The sequence below is a fragment of the Podarcis gaigeae genome (genome assembly GCF_964106915.1).
Source record: "Podarcis gaigeae genome assembly, chromosome: 6".
NCBI classification, from domain to species: Eukaryota; Metazoa; Chordata; class Lepidosauria; order Squamata; family Lacertidae; genus Podarcis; species Podarcis gaigeae.
Genome location: NC_139682.1, coordinates 32,370,547 through 32,383,946, shown reverse-complemented (window position 1 = coordinate 32,383,946; position 13,400 = coordinate 32,370,547). Strand labels below are relative to the sequence as shown.

At 42.6% G+C, this 13,400-nt stretch overlaps 1 protein-coding gene across 1 annotated transcript in view; it reads left to right on the top strand.

Moving 5' to 3' along the window:
• The window catches only part of LGR6 (leucine rich repeat containing G protein-coupled receptor 6), a 148,098-nt gene that overhangs the window by 71,426 nt on the left and 63,272 nt on the right, over positions 1 to 13,400 (top strand). The window contains exon 4 of the mRNA XM_083746523.1: positions 5,127 to 5,198. Coding sequence (XP_083602649.1) covers positions 5,127 to 5,198 — 72 coding nt within the window. The remainder of the gene's footprint in view (positions 1 to 5,126; positions 5,199 to 13,400) is intronic.

The following is a 13,400-nucleotide window of genomic DNA, read 5'->3' as shown; positions in this document are numbered from 1 at the left end:
CCTCCCCCAGCTCCAGCATGTCAAAACATCTAATACAGCTTTCCGTTTGTGGGGTTGCCCAGAGCGCTTGTGCGCCCTTCCATCTCACCTGGTGCACCAGTACTCCGTTCTGCAGGGTGCTGGGCTTCCATGAGCAGGGGTACATCATAGAATCATAGATCCCGAGGATCATTTAGTCCAACCCCCTGTAATGCAGGAGTATGTGGTTGGCCTGTATGAGGACCAAACCTGTGACCTTGGCATCATCAGCACCACAACTGAGGTAACTGGCGGGTATTCAAAAGTACCCAGTCCCTCTCTTCCTGCGCACATTGTTTATTAGGGACCTAGTGTTGCTTCATATACCCTTCCCCCAGTTCCTTGTTGGGATACCAGTTGGGCTGAGGCTGAGGCCTCAAACGTCACCCTGTAGCTTGCCAGCCTCTCATGTCCCTTCCTAGCAACTTCTCTCTGCTGGACTTAAGATCAACTAGAAAGGGGAGCAGGCTTCTCTACCCCAGCCCTTCTGTTGTTCCTTAGTCATAAGGAACTCTGAAATGTCACGTTCAACAGTCAAGCCTCTCCCCAGCTGTTCCTTACCTGGTTTATCACCCAGTCATTCTTCACCAGCAAGCACAGCTGATGGGGGCACTGATCCTGCATCCACACAGGAGGGAAGCCTAGCGGAAAATGGGACAATCCCTGGCGGTCCTTCACATTGAGTTTAATTTTTAGCAACAAGGGATTTCAATATGCAAGGTATTACTTCAATATGTAGAACCCATTATATACCCATAATTCAATCTGGTTATACAGTGTCATGTCAGCAGTTCACCATACAGATCCTTTCATCCCTGCATTTCCAACATGCCAATTTGGTCATGTGAACAAAGCCAGGTTTTTGAACCTTGTTCTGTAGTAATTTTTCATGCAAGAGCTTTCAGGCATAGAGAATCTGTGAGGTGGAGGAGAGAAAACTTTAGCAAGAAAACAACAAACACCCCCCCCCCCAACTGATTAGTTAAAATGTGTTGCACAAGAAGAATTGTAATTGTATATGCACAACATGCTGTTCTGTGGGAGGGTGTGGAGAAGAAGAGCAGTTCAGGCAGAATAGCAACTCCAAGCTTCGGGTGAGAATGCTTTTGTTACATGCAAGGAGTCATTGAGATAGGCTTCACGGAGTGTCAGTCAATTAGGCGGGAGAGGCTGCTTCAGATGTGGGGCTGTGTGGGAAAGCATTCCTATGATTAAATGAATGGCTTTCCCCAGAAGGCATGGGGAAACACATGAATCGATGCTGTCTCTTTAAATCCCTCCCTGGAGTGGCGGGCAAGCAGCCCTTGATCTATACCTTTCTCCCTTTCATCTTGCTCAATCATTAAAACCAAAGGGAGCAAATAAACATACAGAGACATTCTCCAGGGAGAAGTGGATCAGCCCCAGAGCCCTGCCCTGCCTCTATTACACATACAAATGTGCATACAAGCGTGCGCACACCCACACCCACCAGAGTCCCACTGGAAACCTTGCTATCATATGCACATGAATACGAACCATGCCTGCATGCAGCAGGCAATGGAGTTGCAGGAATCAAGAACAGGGAGTGCACCACATAGCAATGTTTTGTTGCAGGTCCAACTTGCTTCCTCCTGTTTTCATGTTCAGGTGTGAGTGTTGGTGCTTATGTAGTGAAAATGGCACCACTTACACACAAGATAGAGGTTTCAGCAGTCCCAGGGTTTCCCGAACAGCTATCAAGGTGAGTGGTCAGTAGCAGGTCAGCAATCATTCACACCATGTCAGCTGAGTTAACTCTGTGGTGAACCACGCTGAGATGTTTTGATGAATAAATAATAATAATAAAATAATATTTTTTTAAAAAAAAACAGCTTAGGAGGCCAGGCCAAATGAGCACAGCAACTCTTCCCAGTAGGTCTTGCCCCAATATGGTAGTTGTGAGGACTGAAGGTCTCTGCCTTCGCCCAGCTCCCGAAGTCGTCTCCTCCCCAGCTCCTTCCCAAGCAATCTGAGGCTCCTTCAGTTTGTCTGTCTTTACTCTGCCCTCTTCATACCTCTTCTGGTTCTGGGAGACCTGGCCGGAGGGGAGCTGATTGCAGCAGGAGAGGGAGACTGCTTGGCTTCATCACCAACCTCACTCATTGTTGCCTCTTGGCCCCCCTCCTCCCCAGCCTCCTCTTTTGCCTCTGGTGCTGGACTTTTCTCTGCCACAGACTCTCCCTGCTCACTAAAGCCTGTTACATCTTCAGCTTCCAACACCTCCTCCTTCCAGTCTGTTCCCTCTGACCACTCATCATTGTTCTGCCACCAGTCCTCTGGCTCTGAGCCCCTTGAGGGTTCCCTTGGAGGTTCCCCAGCTGGTGCCTCCCATCTCCATTTCACTCATGAATAAAGCAACCTGTTAACCTGTCAATAAGCTTGTTAAAGAGTTTTCTTGAATTTGTTTAATTTATAATATTTTGCTTCCATGTGTTTATTATCTGGATCACATTCATCAACTTGGCTAATTATGTATAATTCTGTATCACTGTTCAATATATTTAAAAGGCATAGTTATAGCAAGTTGATCCAGTTGGGTTCTTCTTACATTTCATATATACTAGATCTATGAAACTATGTTTGATTGTTTTTCTTCATTTGGGTGTTCTTTAATATGACGATGAGTATTTTTCTTGGGAATCACCTTTTGTCCTCTACTGTTTTGTAGTGAAGAAAGAAAACACAGCACCCTAGGGACCTGCACTGTCCACGTTGTGCTTCTAGTGTTTACTTGGGTAAATGCAAATTACTATCATTAGTCAGAGATGTTTACTGAAAGCAGTGGGGCTGGCAGGCTACTCCCAGTGTAAACTGCAGCATGTCCACTGAGCCCTGTGATTAGAGCCATTGTTCCAAAAAGAGAAATGAGCTGCCTGGCCCCACACAGTGCAGCTTTACTACTCCTTTTGACTGTGACGTCTGTCATTTATCCCTGGCTGTTCATAACATGCTAAGCCAGAGCAATAAAAAATGAGGTGGGTGGAAGACGGTACCTTCTGTGCTCTACCATTTCCATAAGAAGCTGCTTTGTAGGAAGTCAGACCATTGGCCAATCTAACACAGTACTATCTATGTTGACTGGCTGTGGGTGTGTTGTAGCATTACCTGGTGATATTGGGCACTGAACCTCAAACTTTCTACATGCAAGTATGTGGTCTTCCACTGAGTTGTGATGCATCTCCATAAAGGCTTACTGGCACAGTCCAAGTTCTAAGCTCTGTGCATTTAATAATAATAATAATAATAATAATAATAATAATAATAATAATACTTTTCTAAAGTCAGGAGTACGGAATCTTTTTCAGTACATAGTGCATGCCCCAACATCAGCTGATCATCAGAGTTTGTGAAGCCAGGCAGTGGCAGAGCGGGTTCTCTGGCACCCAGAGTGGCACACATGCTGTGCACCCAAGGTCTGCCCATGGGGCTGATCTCGGCATAGCTGCGCAATCCTCCCCGAGGGCCGCCCTCCCCCCCCCGACCTGGAAGCATAAAGTGAGCTGGGGAAGGGGGGAGAGCCGCAGCAGCTACTTTGCCGCTCCTTGCGCTTGGGGATGTTGCGGGGGCCTGCGCCAAATGTCACCCCCCTTCAGGATGACACCCAGGGCGCCCTGCTCCCCTCCCCCATGCCCCTGAAGCCAGGTGCATTCATGCATGAGGGAGATTTTTTGGCTGGAACCTTTCACTCTGGTGTGCAATTTTCTGCCTGCACAAAGTTTAACGTGAGGGTTGCGTAAAAAATGTGATTCCATGTTTGAAGCCTGAAGCATACAGTCCCAGAAGGACTTTACTACATGATTTTTCCTGTTTGTGGAGATCAGCTCCAGATACCTTAAGGAAACCTTTTGTAGCAGTAGAGAAGTACAAAATGGGCAGAATACATGACATATGTGATACTTTTAACAGTTTTGAAATTGAGTGCCCTTATTTGGGGTTTTATCGGAACTAGTGTGCATATTCAGAATCTGAAGTTGCATCCATCCCTAGGCATAACATTATGGGTGATTCTGCACAGATCTGTGCAAGACATTCTCACTTTTCTTAGGTGTCCAAAATACTCATGTCAAGAGGCCTAAAATTACTCTTCAGAATAAAAATCATTGTGGTAATATAATATCAGAACTCCGATGAAATTTCACAGTATCTATATTCTCCACAAAAGGAATGCAAATATTCTCCCAGACACGTGCATACTATTTCTTTCAGATCCCTCCTCAGAAGCCACCTTTTCCATAACACCTAGTTTCCATGCCATTCTGTGTCGCACCTGTAACTAAGCCAAGCACAGGGAACTGAAACAATCTCTCATTACTTCCCTCTTTATCCCGGTTTCAATTTACATCATGCTCTTCTATCACTTTTCCTATGTCAGATTTTAAATGGTCAGTTGCTTGGGCAGATATGTGTCCTTTTATACCCGGTGAAGCATCATGCACACTAATGGTGCTATGTAAAAAGTAACAATAATTATGAACAGAGTGGCCTTTTCCCTAAACTAATTCCCAATTAATTCCAGGTGTTCACTTACATATGCATAAGATATACTAAGTCACAGGAATCATGGTGCTACTTTGTACAGTGGTACCTCGGGTTACAGACGTTTCAGGTTACAGACTATGCTAACCCAGAAATAGTACCTTGGGTTAAGAACTTTGCTTCAGGATGAGAACAGAAATTGGGCTCCGGTGGCGCGGCAGCAACAGGAGGCCCCATTAGCTAAAGTGGTGCTTCAGGTTAAGAACAGTTTCAGGTTAAGAATGGACCTCTGGAACGAATTAAGTACTTAACCCGAGGTACCACTGTATAGATTTTACATTGAGAAAACATTAGCCCTTGACAGGTTTACATTTCTGCCAGAGTCCCACAATTCATGCAAGCAATGGAGTCTGTGGTTTCAGGACAAATAGGCTTTGGAATGCCATTCCTAGACCTGTATTCAGCAGCCCTGTGCCCTTGTTAATGGAAGGTTTTGTGCCTTGAACAGCATCTGTATTCTGAAATCTTGTTGGGGGGGTGGAATTCTGTATACCCTATTGTGATGAGGGTTATTTTTTAAAGCTGTCATTTCCCCCCCCTTCTAATTATAGGATGTTACAGAACAATCAGCTCAGTCGCATCCCAGCAGAAGCTTTGTGGGATCTTCCAAACCTTCAATCACTGTAAGTCCTAATGGATTGTCCCTTTAAGATGTTATGGGATCTCTGAAACAAGTGTTATTTAATACTTTATTTTATTTATTTTTTTATTTCAAAAAAATTGTACGCCACTTGATTGGTTAAAAAACACACCTCTGAAACATACTAAAATACTAAAACAGAGTAGAATTACCTCAGCGTTCTAAGCATCTGAGTAGGCTTGTCTAAACAAGAATAGTTTTAGCGGTTGGGGTGAAATGAGAACATAGGAAGCTGCCTTGGATTGAGCCAGACCATTGGTCCGTTTCACTAAGCATTGTCTACACTGGCTAGCAGTAGCTCTCTATGGTTTCAGATGGGAATCTCTCTCAGCCCAACCATGAGATGCTGGGGACTGAACCTGGGACCTGCATGCAAGGCATGCAGTTCTACCACTGAGGCATCACATTTCCCCCCTCCAAAAAATCCAGTAAGGTTTTCATAGGAATCTTTAGGGCAGGCTTCCAGTCTTCTGAGCAGGTGCTAGAGAAAAGAATATGGTACAAAGCACCAGAAATTTTAGAACTGAGAGGTGATTTTCAAACAGACACAAATATTTGGAAGCATTTCGTAAAAATTTTTTTTGAAAGATCATATCTTAATGGTAGAGCACCTGCTTTGCTTGCAGAAGGTCCCAGGTTTCATCCCTGGCGTCTTCAGGTGGGGCTAAGAGAGAATTGTGTTTGAAATCTTGGAGCCACTAGATAATACTGAGATAGATGTCCAGTGGTCGGACTTGTTATAAGGCAGCTTCCTATGTTCCTAATACCGCCTTATGTCTTATTGCAGTACCTCAGTTGGCTAAATCCATGGTTCCATTTCTTTCCTTGAAAAAGACAATAGTGCGGAATTTGAGCTAAAGGAAGTTGGAAGCAGGAGTGCGGAGACATCTGATGTGGTTGCCACTCTATCTGACTTCTCTCTGGGACCAGGATTAGCAGTTGAACGGTTGTGAGCTTTCATGGACTAGAGCCCAACTGAGCAGAAGCATGAAATGCTATCCTTAGTTTGTAAACACAGAAAAGGTTCATAGACTCTGGAGCCAAATGGCCACGGGGCAGCAGTAGTTCTGTCACACAACGAGTTACACACAGTATTAAGAGTGCTTCCATTACATGTCGGCAAATTCGCTTCCCCAAAATATTGGACATTTTGTGATAAGGAAAGTGATGGCAAAATGCACTGGGAAATGTGTGATAATACCTGCTTTGGTTCAACATCACTAACCTCAACAGCAGATCAGGATGAATGTCCAATAAACAGGTCACCTGGAATTACCTTAAAGTACAAGAAACACAGTGGAATAAAATATATTACTCCTGAAAGAGCTTCCCAAGTTTTATGGCCCTTCACTCCCATCTGCTTAAAAAACATCTCAGTACATTGATTGGTATGGAGGAAGCTAGTCCAAAGGACACCTGGGCCTCAAGCTTTATAGAGCTTTAAAGGTAAGTATCAGGACTTTGATTGAGTTTGGAAATGAACCAGGATACAACAAAGCTGTTTCAACAGAAGAGAAATATGATCCTGACACCTAGTCTTGGTGCTCCTCCACTTACCTTTGCCCCATGCTTTCTAGTAGCAGGTCTGCATTTTAAAGCGCTGTGTCTGAGCACTTTTTCTTTTTCATGTCCCAGCACTTTCCCCATGAAAACCCACTCTTTAATGCTCAGTTGCAGCAAATGACAATCCGTGGAACCTAAATTACCATTTGTCCCAATCCAAAGCTTAAAAGTGTGTTATCGCAGGGAATGCGAAATATAAAGTAGGGCTGTGCTGCCACCACCAATTTGTTCTGTGCTGTTCTCCCTCATGTCACTAATCCTGCTGGTGTTAGGAATTCTTAGTATAGAGATTAGTTCCCATGTGGCTTGCTAGTGTAGGGCACTCAATCTGCAAGCATGACACTTGCAAACCCACTGTCTGATAGCACCCTGTAACAGCCATGTTCTGATGAAATTGCTTTTTAATGCTGTCACTCAACAATCTAGTCTTTGAGTTATTAGCCTCCATAAGAGGCCAATAGAGAATGCACATGGACAAAGGTATTACCTTTGGGATGAATAAACATGATCTTCGGAGATGTTAAAAGATAATTTTCCTAATGACAGATGCTTTGCCTAGTTCCATGGCAAGTCATTATGCAGTGCCATTCATTGTACAATCCCTCTGTGATTCCTAATTCAAACAGCTCTCCACATCATAATTTCCTTTCCCTGCTCCCTCGCACAGCTGTGCTGTTAAAACCATCCAGCCCAGAGGTGACTGCATTTTAGCTGTGGGACATATGAGCTTTCGCTGTCCCTGAGAATGGCCGTTTTCTTTTGTTTTTGAGGCAGTTTGCTCTCTGAAAGGGACAAGATCTTATTGCAGGAACTGTCTCCTCGAAGCAAATGGGAGTATGGACTTACCAATGAAATCCAAGTCAGATTCTTATAGGATCTCTTTCAAAGCAAGTGCACTTTCAATACAAAAGAGGTGATTTTGAATTTTCTCCTCCAATCATGTGGTCTGGAGAGCATCCAAGCACATGAAGCATCTACCGTTACTCTCCCCCTCAACAATGAGCAGTAATGTATTGGCTGAAACTGAATAATTAGCATTTGTTGTGTGGAGAGATCCTTTTCTTCCACCGAAGTGAATCATATAAGTATATACCTCGTACTGTGGAAAGGAAAAACTGTGTGCCATAAGTCTCTAAACCAACGTTATTCAGGTCTCCGTATATCTGAATGATTGCAATAGTTATCATACCTGGGTATTTGTTCTCTCATCCTTGCTTCCGTTTGGTTGACATTCTTTGGGGTAGCCAGCTGCTGCTTTTACACCCTGCAGGAAAATGACAGGGTGGAAAGGCCTAACTTTGGGAGGATTAAGGCTGGGAATATAGGGCCCATCCGCACTACCTGAAATTGTCTCATACCTTGAATGTTCTAGAATTTTTGATTGAGGGACCACATGATGTTGCCTTCTGACATTTTGCATGTCTTTTAGCAAAAACAACCCCCACATTTAGTCTGACCAGTAGTAGTGCAAAAAAGGGTTTTCTTAAAAAAAATATATGGTGACATGATGCTTTCCCCTGTGATGTCTGTTTAGCATAACAACACTGATCATATTTCCCCATTTTTAACTCAGAAGAATTCACGCTGACCCAGCTTGGGAACCTTTGTTCATGGTGGTTGCATGATGAGCACCACTCACTGACGTAATAACCATAAGAAACAAGGGCTGTAAATGATTTCCTTCAGTAGAATCCTGAGATCAAATACCAAAGGTTATGCATTTTAATATGTTGAAGTTAGACCTTCCACTTCTAATTGTACTGTGGTTCATGAACCACACTGCAGCGAAATATATGGTTTCTCAAGTACAGTACATGGATCTCATCATAGATCCTCTCTTCATATGTGATGTTGGGCTGAAGATATAGAAATGAGAGTGAATGTCACATCTGAACTCCATCCGTGTTTATAACATTTGGATTGAACATTACCTCCCACTGCAAATGGGCAAAATTGTCTCCAGGTCATGCAGCTTGAAAGAACTTGAGTCAAATGCCTACCCATGATCTTATGGAGGTATAACCTATAATCTGCCCCCCCCCAACCTCGCTATGGATATAGCCACAGATATTCCACTTTCATAAAATTGTTTTAAGCCACCATACCCATGAGTATTGCTGTCAGGTTGCTATTGATGAACATTGTTACACACTACAGCTGTTAAATCGCATCTGCAGGAATGGGTAGGACACATCAAGGGGAGGCAATTTTAATGCAAACTAGTTTATACAGATATTTTACCTGATAAAAACAAGCCAGACAATAATAATAATAATAATAATAATAATAATAATTATATAAATAAATAAATAAATAAATAAATAAATTTTATTTTTACCCCGCCCTCCCCAGCCAAGACCGGGCTCAGGGTGGCTACCAACTGATATAAAACAAATTGATTGAAATACAACTTTAAAAACAAGATTAAAATACAACATTAAAACATTAAAATGCAGCCTCATTTCAATGGAAACTCAAATAAAAAACTTTTTTGGGGATGAAAACGTCAAGTCTTCACCAAGGCTAACTATCCAGACTGGTCCTACATGGGCCAGAAAAAAGCCAGGGAAGTCCCCAAATAGGAGTTCCATCACAGGAGGAGAAAGAGTGTTTATTGCATCCTCCCTACAGAAAGAAGAAACCAAAACCCCTCTACAATGGCAATTTGTTTCCTGCATCCAGATTTAATAGAGGGGAAAATCCACTCTTTGGAGATCTCCCTGCCCTCATTAAGTCCCATTAGACTAGTAGTTATTAGGATAAATTAGGTCTGATTTGAGAGAGATGAAAAGTCATTGAGTAAACAGTTTCCCCCTTAGCAGGCTGCTTTGTGCGTTAAGCAATATCTGAAGCTAAGCTGATTTCCTCAGATTTCATTGGGGCTGCCAATACTTCTTCATTCAAATTGGCTTTCTGTCAAATGCCCTTCTATTATTTCTGTATCTTCCCAGGGTTGGTCATTTTATCAGAAGAAAGACCAGGTCTGTATTTCCTTCCATTTAGAATCTATGAGTAATTTTCCACAAGTCTACTATATATTTATTGCCAACCTGGAGCATCCATAGATCACTGCCGAGTGGCTTCCAAACATTACAAGTTGAGTGGGGACCTGAATCGTTTATTTACATTTGCCTAGAGGCTGTGGTTTTTCCATTTGCCCTGAAGTGTTTCGTTTCATAGAATGCTAACTTACCTACTGCTTGGAAATCAAGCAGCACTCCATAAAATATTCCACACCGGCGTAGGTATTAAAAGGCTTGCACATTGGAGGCCAGGACAGGTAGATGAGGCAGAATTGTACAATGTTGCCTTTATTGTTTCTCCATGTGATATTTACAGGTTTGAAATTGGGGGCTGAGGGGGAAATCCCATAATCTGTGCTTCAGGAGGTGTTTGTATTTATGCCATAATATATCAAAATTAACAGATGGACCTTCAGACTTTTTTTGACGTGGGTTTGTTTGTTTCTTTGGCGAGTGTATTCTGCAACATGTTACTGGTACAATAACAATGCATTAGTGGTGGAATGATGCCGGACTGTCCACATAACCAACCATCCCACTTTATGTGTTCTGTGATGCTATACAATGTTATGGCCTTTTTGCTGTCTGGGAGTGGGGCACACTTGCACAACAAAAGCAGACAAAAAATAAAGTGAACATTTGTGATATAAAAAGTTACAGGAGTTCAGCATTTGTTGGCTGAGGCTGATGGACATTGTAGTCTGACAACATCTGGAAGGCAGCAAGTTGGCAAAGACTGTTTTAGATGTTGCCCGGCTGCTCCATATATGTTCTGAAGCACTCATTTACACCTCTGGCAATCAGGACCATGAATTATTAGCAGCGCCTGCTATTGTAGCTTTTGTCCTCGGTGTTTTGGACTTGGAGCTCTGTGCTGGCTGGAGGGCACCAGGTTGGCAAAGCTGTTCTGTTCTGAAGAGATGCAGACAGAAAAGCCTGAGGAGGAAGCAGCACAAAGTCATTAATGATGGGGTGAGGCAGGGCAAGAGAGTTTGAAGTAGTCCTTTCTGCAATCCTTGTGCTTCCTTTCGTCTGCATTCTTCTCATTTGCAGTCTGCACAAAATGAGAGGATTTGAAGAGGCACATCTACACCTGATGGCAAAAACTCTAAACTACATGTCAGATGCTAGGCCTTCTTTAAAGCAGTGATTCAGTCGTGATTCCCTGGCAAAGTGTCCGTCTACCAGCAGTTTTATAGGTGTGGTAAGGGCATACCATGCGCGCTCTAGGAGAGTCGTGTGTCAGGCTAATTAACAACATTGTGGTTACAACAAGCTCTTACCTAAAGCAGATGGGTACACTCTGTTTCTCTGCCAGCCAAAAGTAAACCAAAGACTTCCAAGGCAAGCAGGTGCTATAAGTTATAATTATTGCATTTTCAGTAAGAGTGAGAAAAAGAAGAGAGCTTGATTGGATTAAAAGCTCAGACAAGACTCTTGAGGCTTGTCTTTCAAATGAAAATAAAACACAATGGAAGCAGCTTGGTTTTCTGCAACATTTTGAATGCACATCCCACAGAGATGCTTAGAATGCCGTCTCATATCTCCCCATTTGCAAGTATTAGAACTGAAGCATGGCAGATTCTGAAGCCCTCTTCAAAAGTCAGCTCAAGATCTTTCAGCCACCTTTTCCTGAGCATGGTGTCTCTGATCCTTAAGGCAATTTTATCTTTCACACACAAAGTCATATCACTCTAGTTATGTTTATGTTTACATGTTACATCATGGCAGCATGGCGCCCAACTTTGGTAATATTATATGTGGAAGGCTGTTTTGGCATTGAGCAAAATATACATTAATAGAGAATAAGAAATGTACAATTTCTGACTGCAGTCCCCCAAACTACAGTGAAGGTTTCCTCAGAGGGTTCCTTGACTTGTGGAAATAGAGACTGCACCTTATATAAAGGGTGCTTTAGAAGCTCTGGTCTGTCTGTACGTGGGCTATTCTTTGTAGCCCGTTTGAGATGTTTCCATGTTTCAACAACTGTGCCACCTTTATATAATTGAGGTACCTTCTTCAAAAAGAAAAAAGTGAGGGAGGAAAATGGGCCAAAGTGCCATGTCCCAGACTAAACACATGTAACACTGGTGATCTAGGTAGAAAATGGTGACTATCAATTCCTCAGCATGTGCTTAATCCAAGCAAGGGGAGGCAGATGCAATAGAAGCCATTGTTCCAGCTGGCTGTTTTCCATTGTCACCCCATATTGCAAAATTATTCCAACACTGACTTCAAAGAAGAAGGAAAGACAGAAGAATTTGCCCGATAAATGCTATCCTTCAACATATTGACTTCTATTACACTGCTTGCAAAGAAGCAGTGAGACATCTCAATCCATAGAACTGGTGCACCACCCTCTCCTCATGTCTTTAGGAAAAACATTTTGGAAGCAGACAGAAAGAGAGTAAAGACCTCTTTAAAAATGTTAAGCCCATGAATAGGGTAATTATCATCATCATTATTATTGCTGAACATTAAAATGCAAGGAGTGACTTCTTGGAAGTCACGGGGACAGTTGCTTTGATGTTGACAAAGGAGAAGCCTTCCCCACCAGACAAGTCGGTTGTAAGCATATATATTCTGATGACGGATGGAAGGAAGGAAAGGAATCACTTTGGAATTAGCATAGCCTGAGAGCATGTTCCCGCTTTCATAGGCCACCTTTGATCTGTTTGAAATGTGACAGCTCATTGTAAGGGCAATATTGCTTCATATAAATCATTTTTGATAGAATGTGCTTTTGCTTCTTAGAAAAAAGAAACGAAAAGAAATATCTTCCACTGAATGTTTAAAGGATAAAAGGCAACAGAAATAGACTGGGGTGTTTAACATCAACTTATAATTTATTGGCATGGATCTGATTTTGTGGCAAAGCCACATTAAGTATTGTTAAGGTAATTTATGAGGCATAAGCTTTTCCTGGAGCACAAGAAAAGTGAGCCTTCTAGCTAGTTGAAAAGAAGCCATCAAGTAATTGTGAATTTTAGACTTGTAGAGTAATCCACAAACAAGCAAAGCAGCCCTCCTTGAGGAACAGCCATAGCTGAGTGGTAGACAATCTGCTTTGCTTGCAGAAAGTCTTGGGTTCAACCCCCATCCAAATAGGGATGAGAGAGATTCTTGTCTGAAACCCTGGAGAGCCACTGGCAGTCAGTGTAAACAATCCTGAGCTGGGTGTATCCAAGAGTCTCACTCCGTATAACGTAGCTTTCTACATTCCTATGTTTTTGTGTTCTATGTTCTAAAGGATATAGTAGCCAATTGCTAAATAAAATGATGAAACCTGACTGGAAACTGCTTTATGCCTTAGAAGCTGTGCCCCATGATTTCCATTGTGTAGTTTTGTGCCTTGTTTGAGGAGAAAGTATTGTTACAAACTTAGAACTTGCCCTAGGGGTGAGAAATTCCAGGGGCAGTACTCCTTGAATTTAGCTTCCTTTTGATGGAGTGATGTCTGGAGACTTTTTGTAATGTTTAGTTTGTGGAGCCAGAGGACAGACTAGCAGAATGTTACCGTAGTTAGTTAGTTAGTTAGTTAGCATGTAGCAGATCCATTTCATATCCTTAGAGCAGGGTGGTCCACCTTTTCATACCAA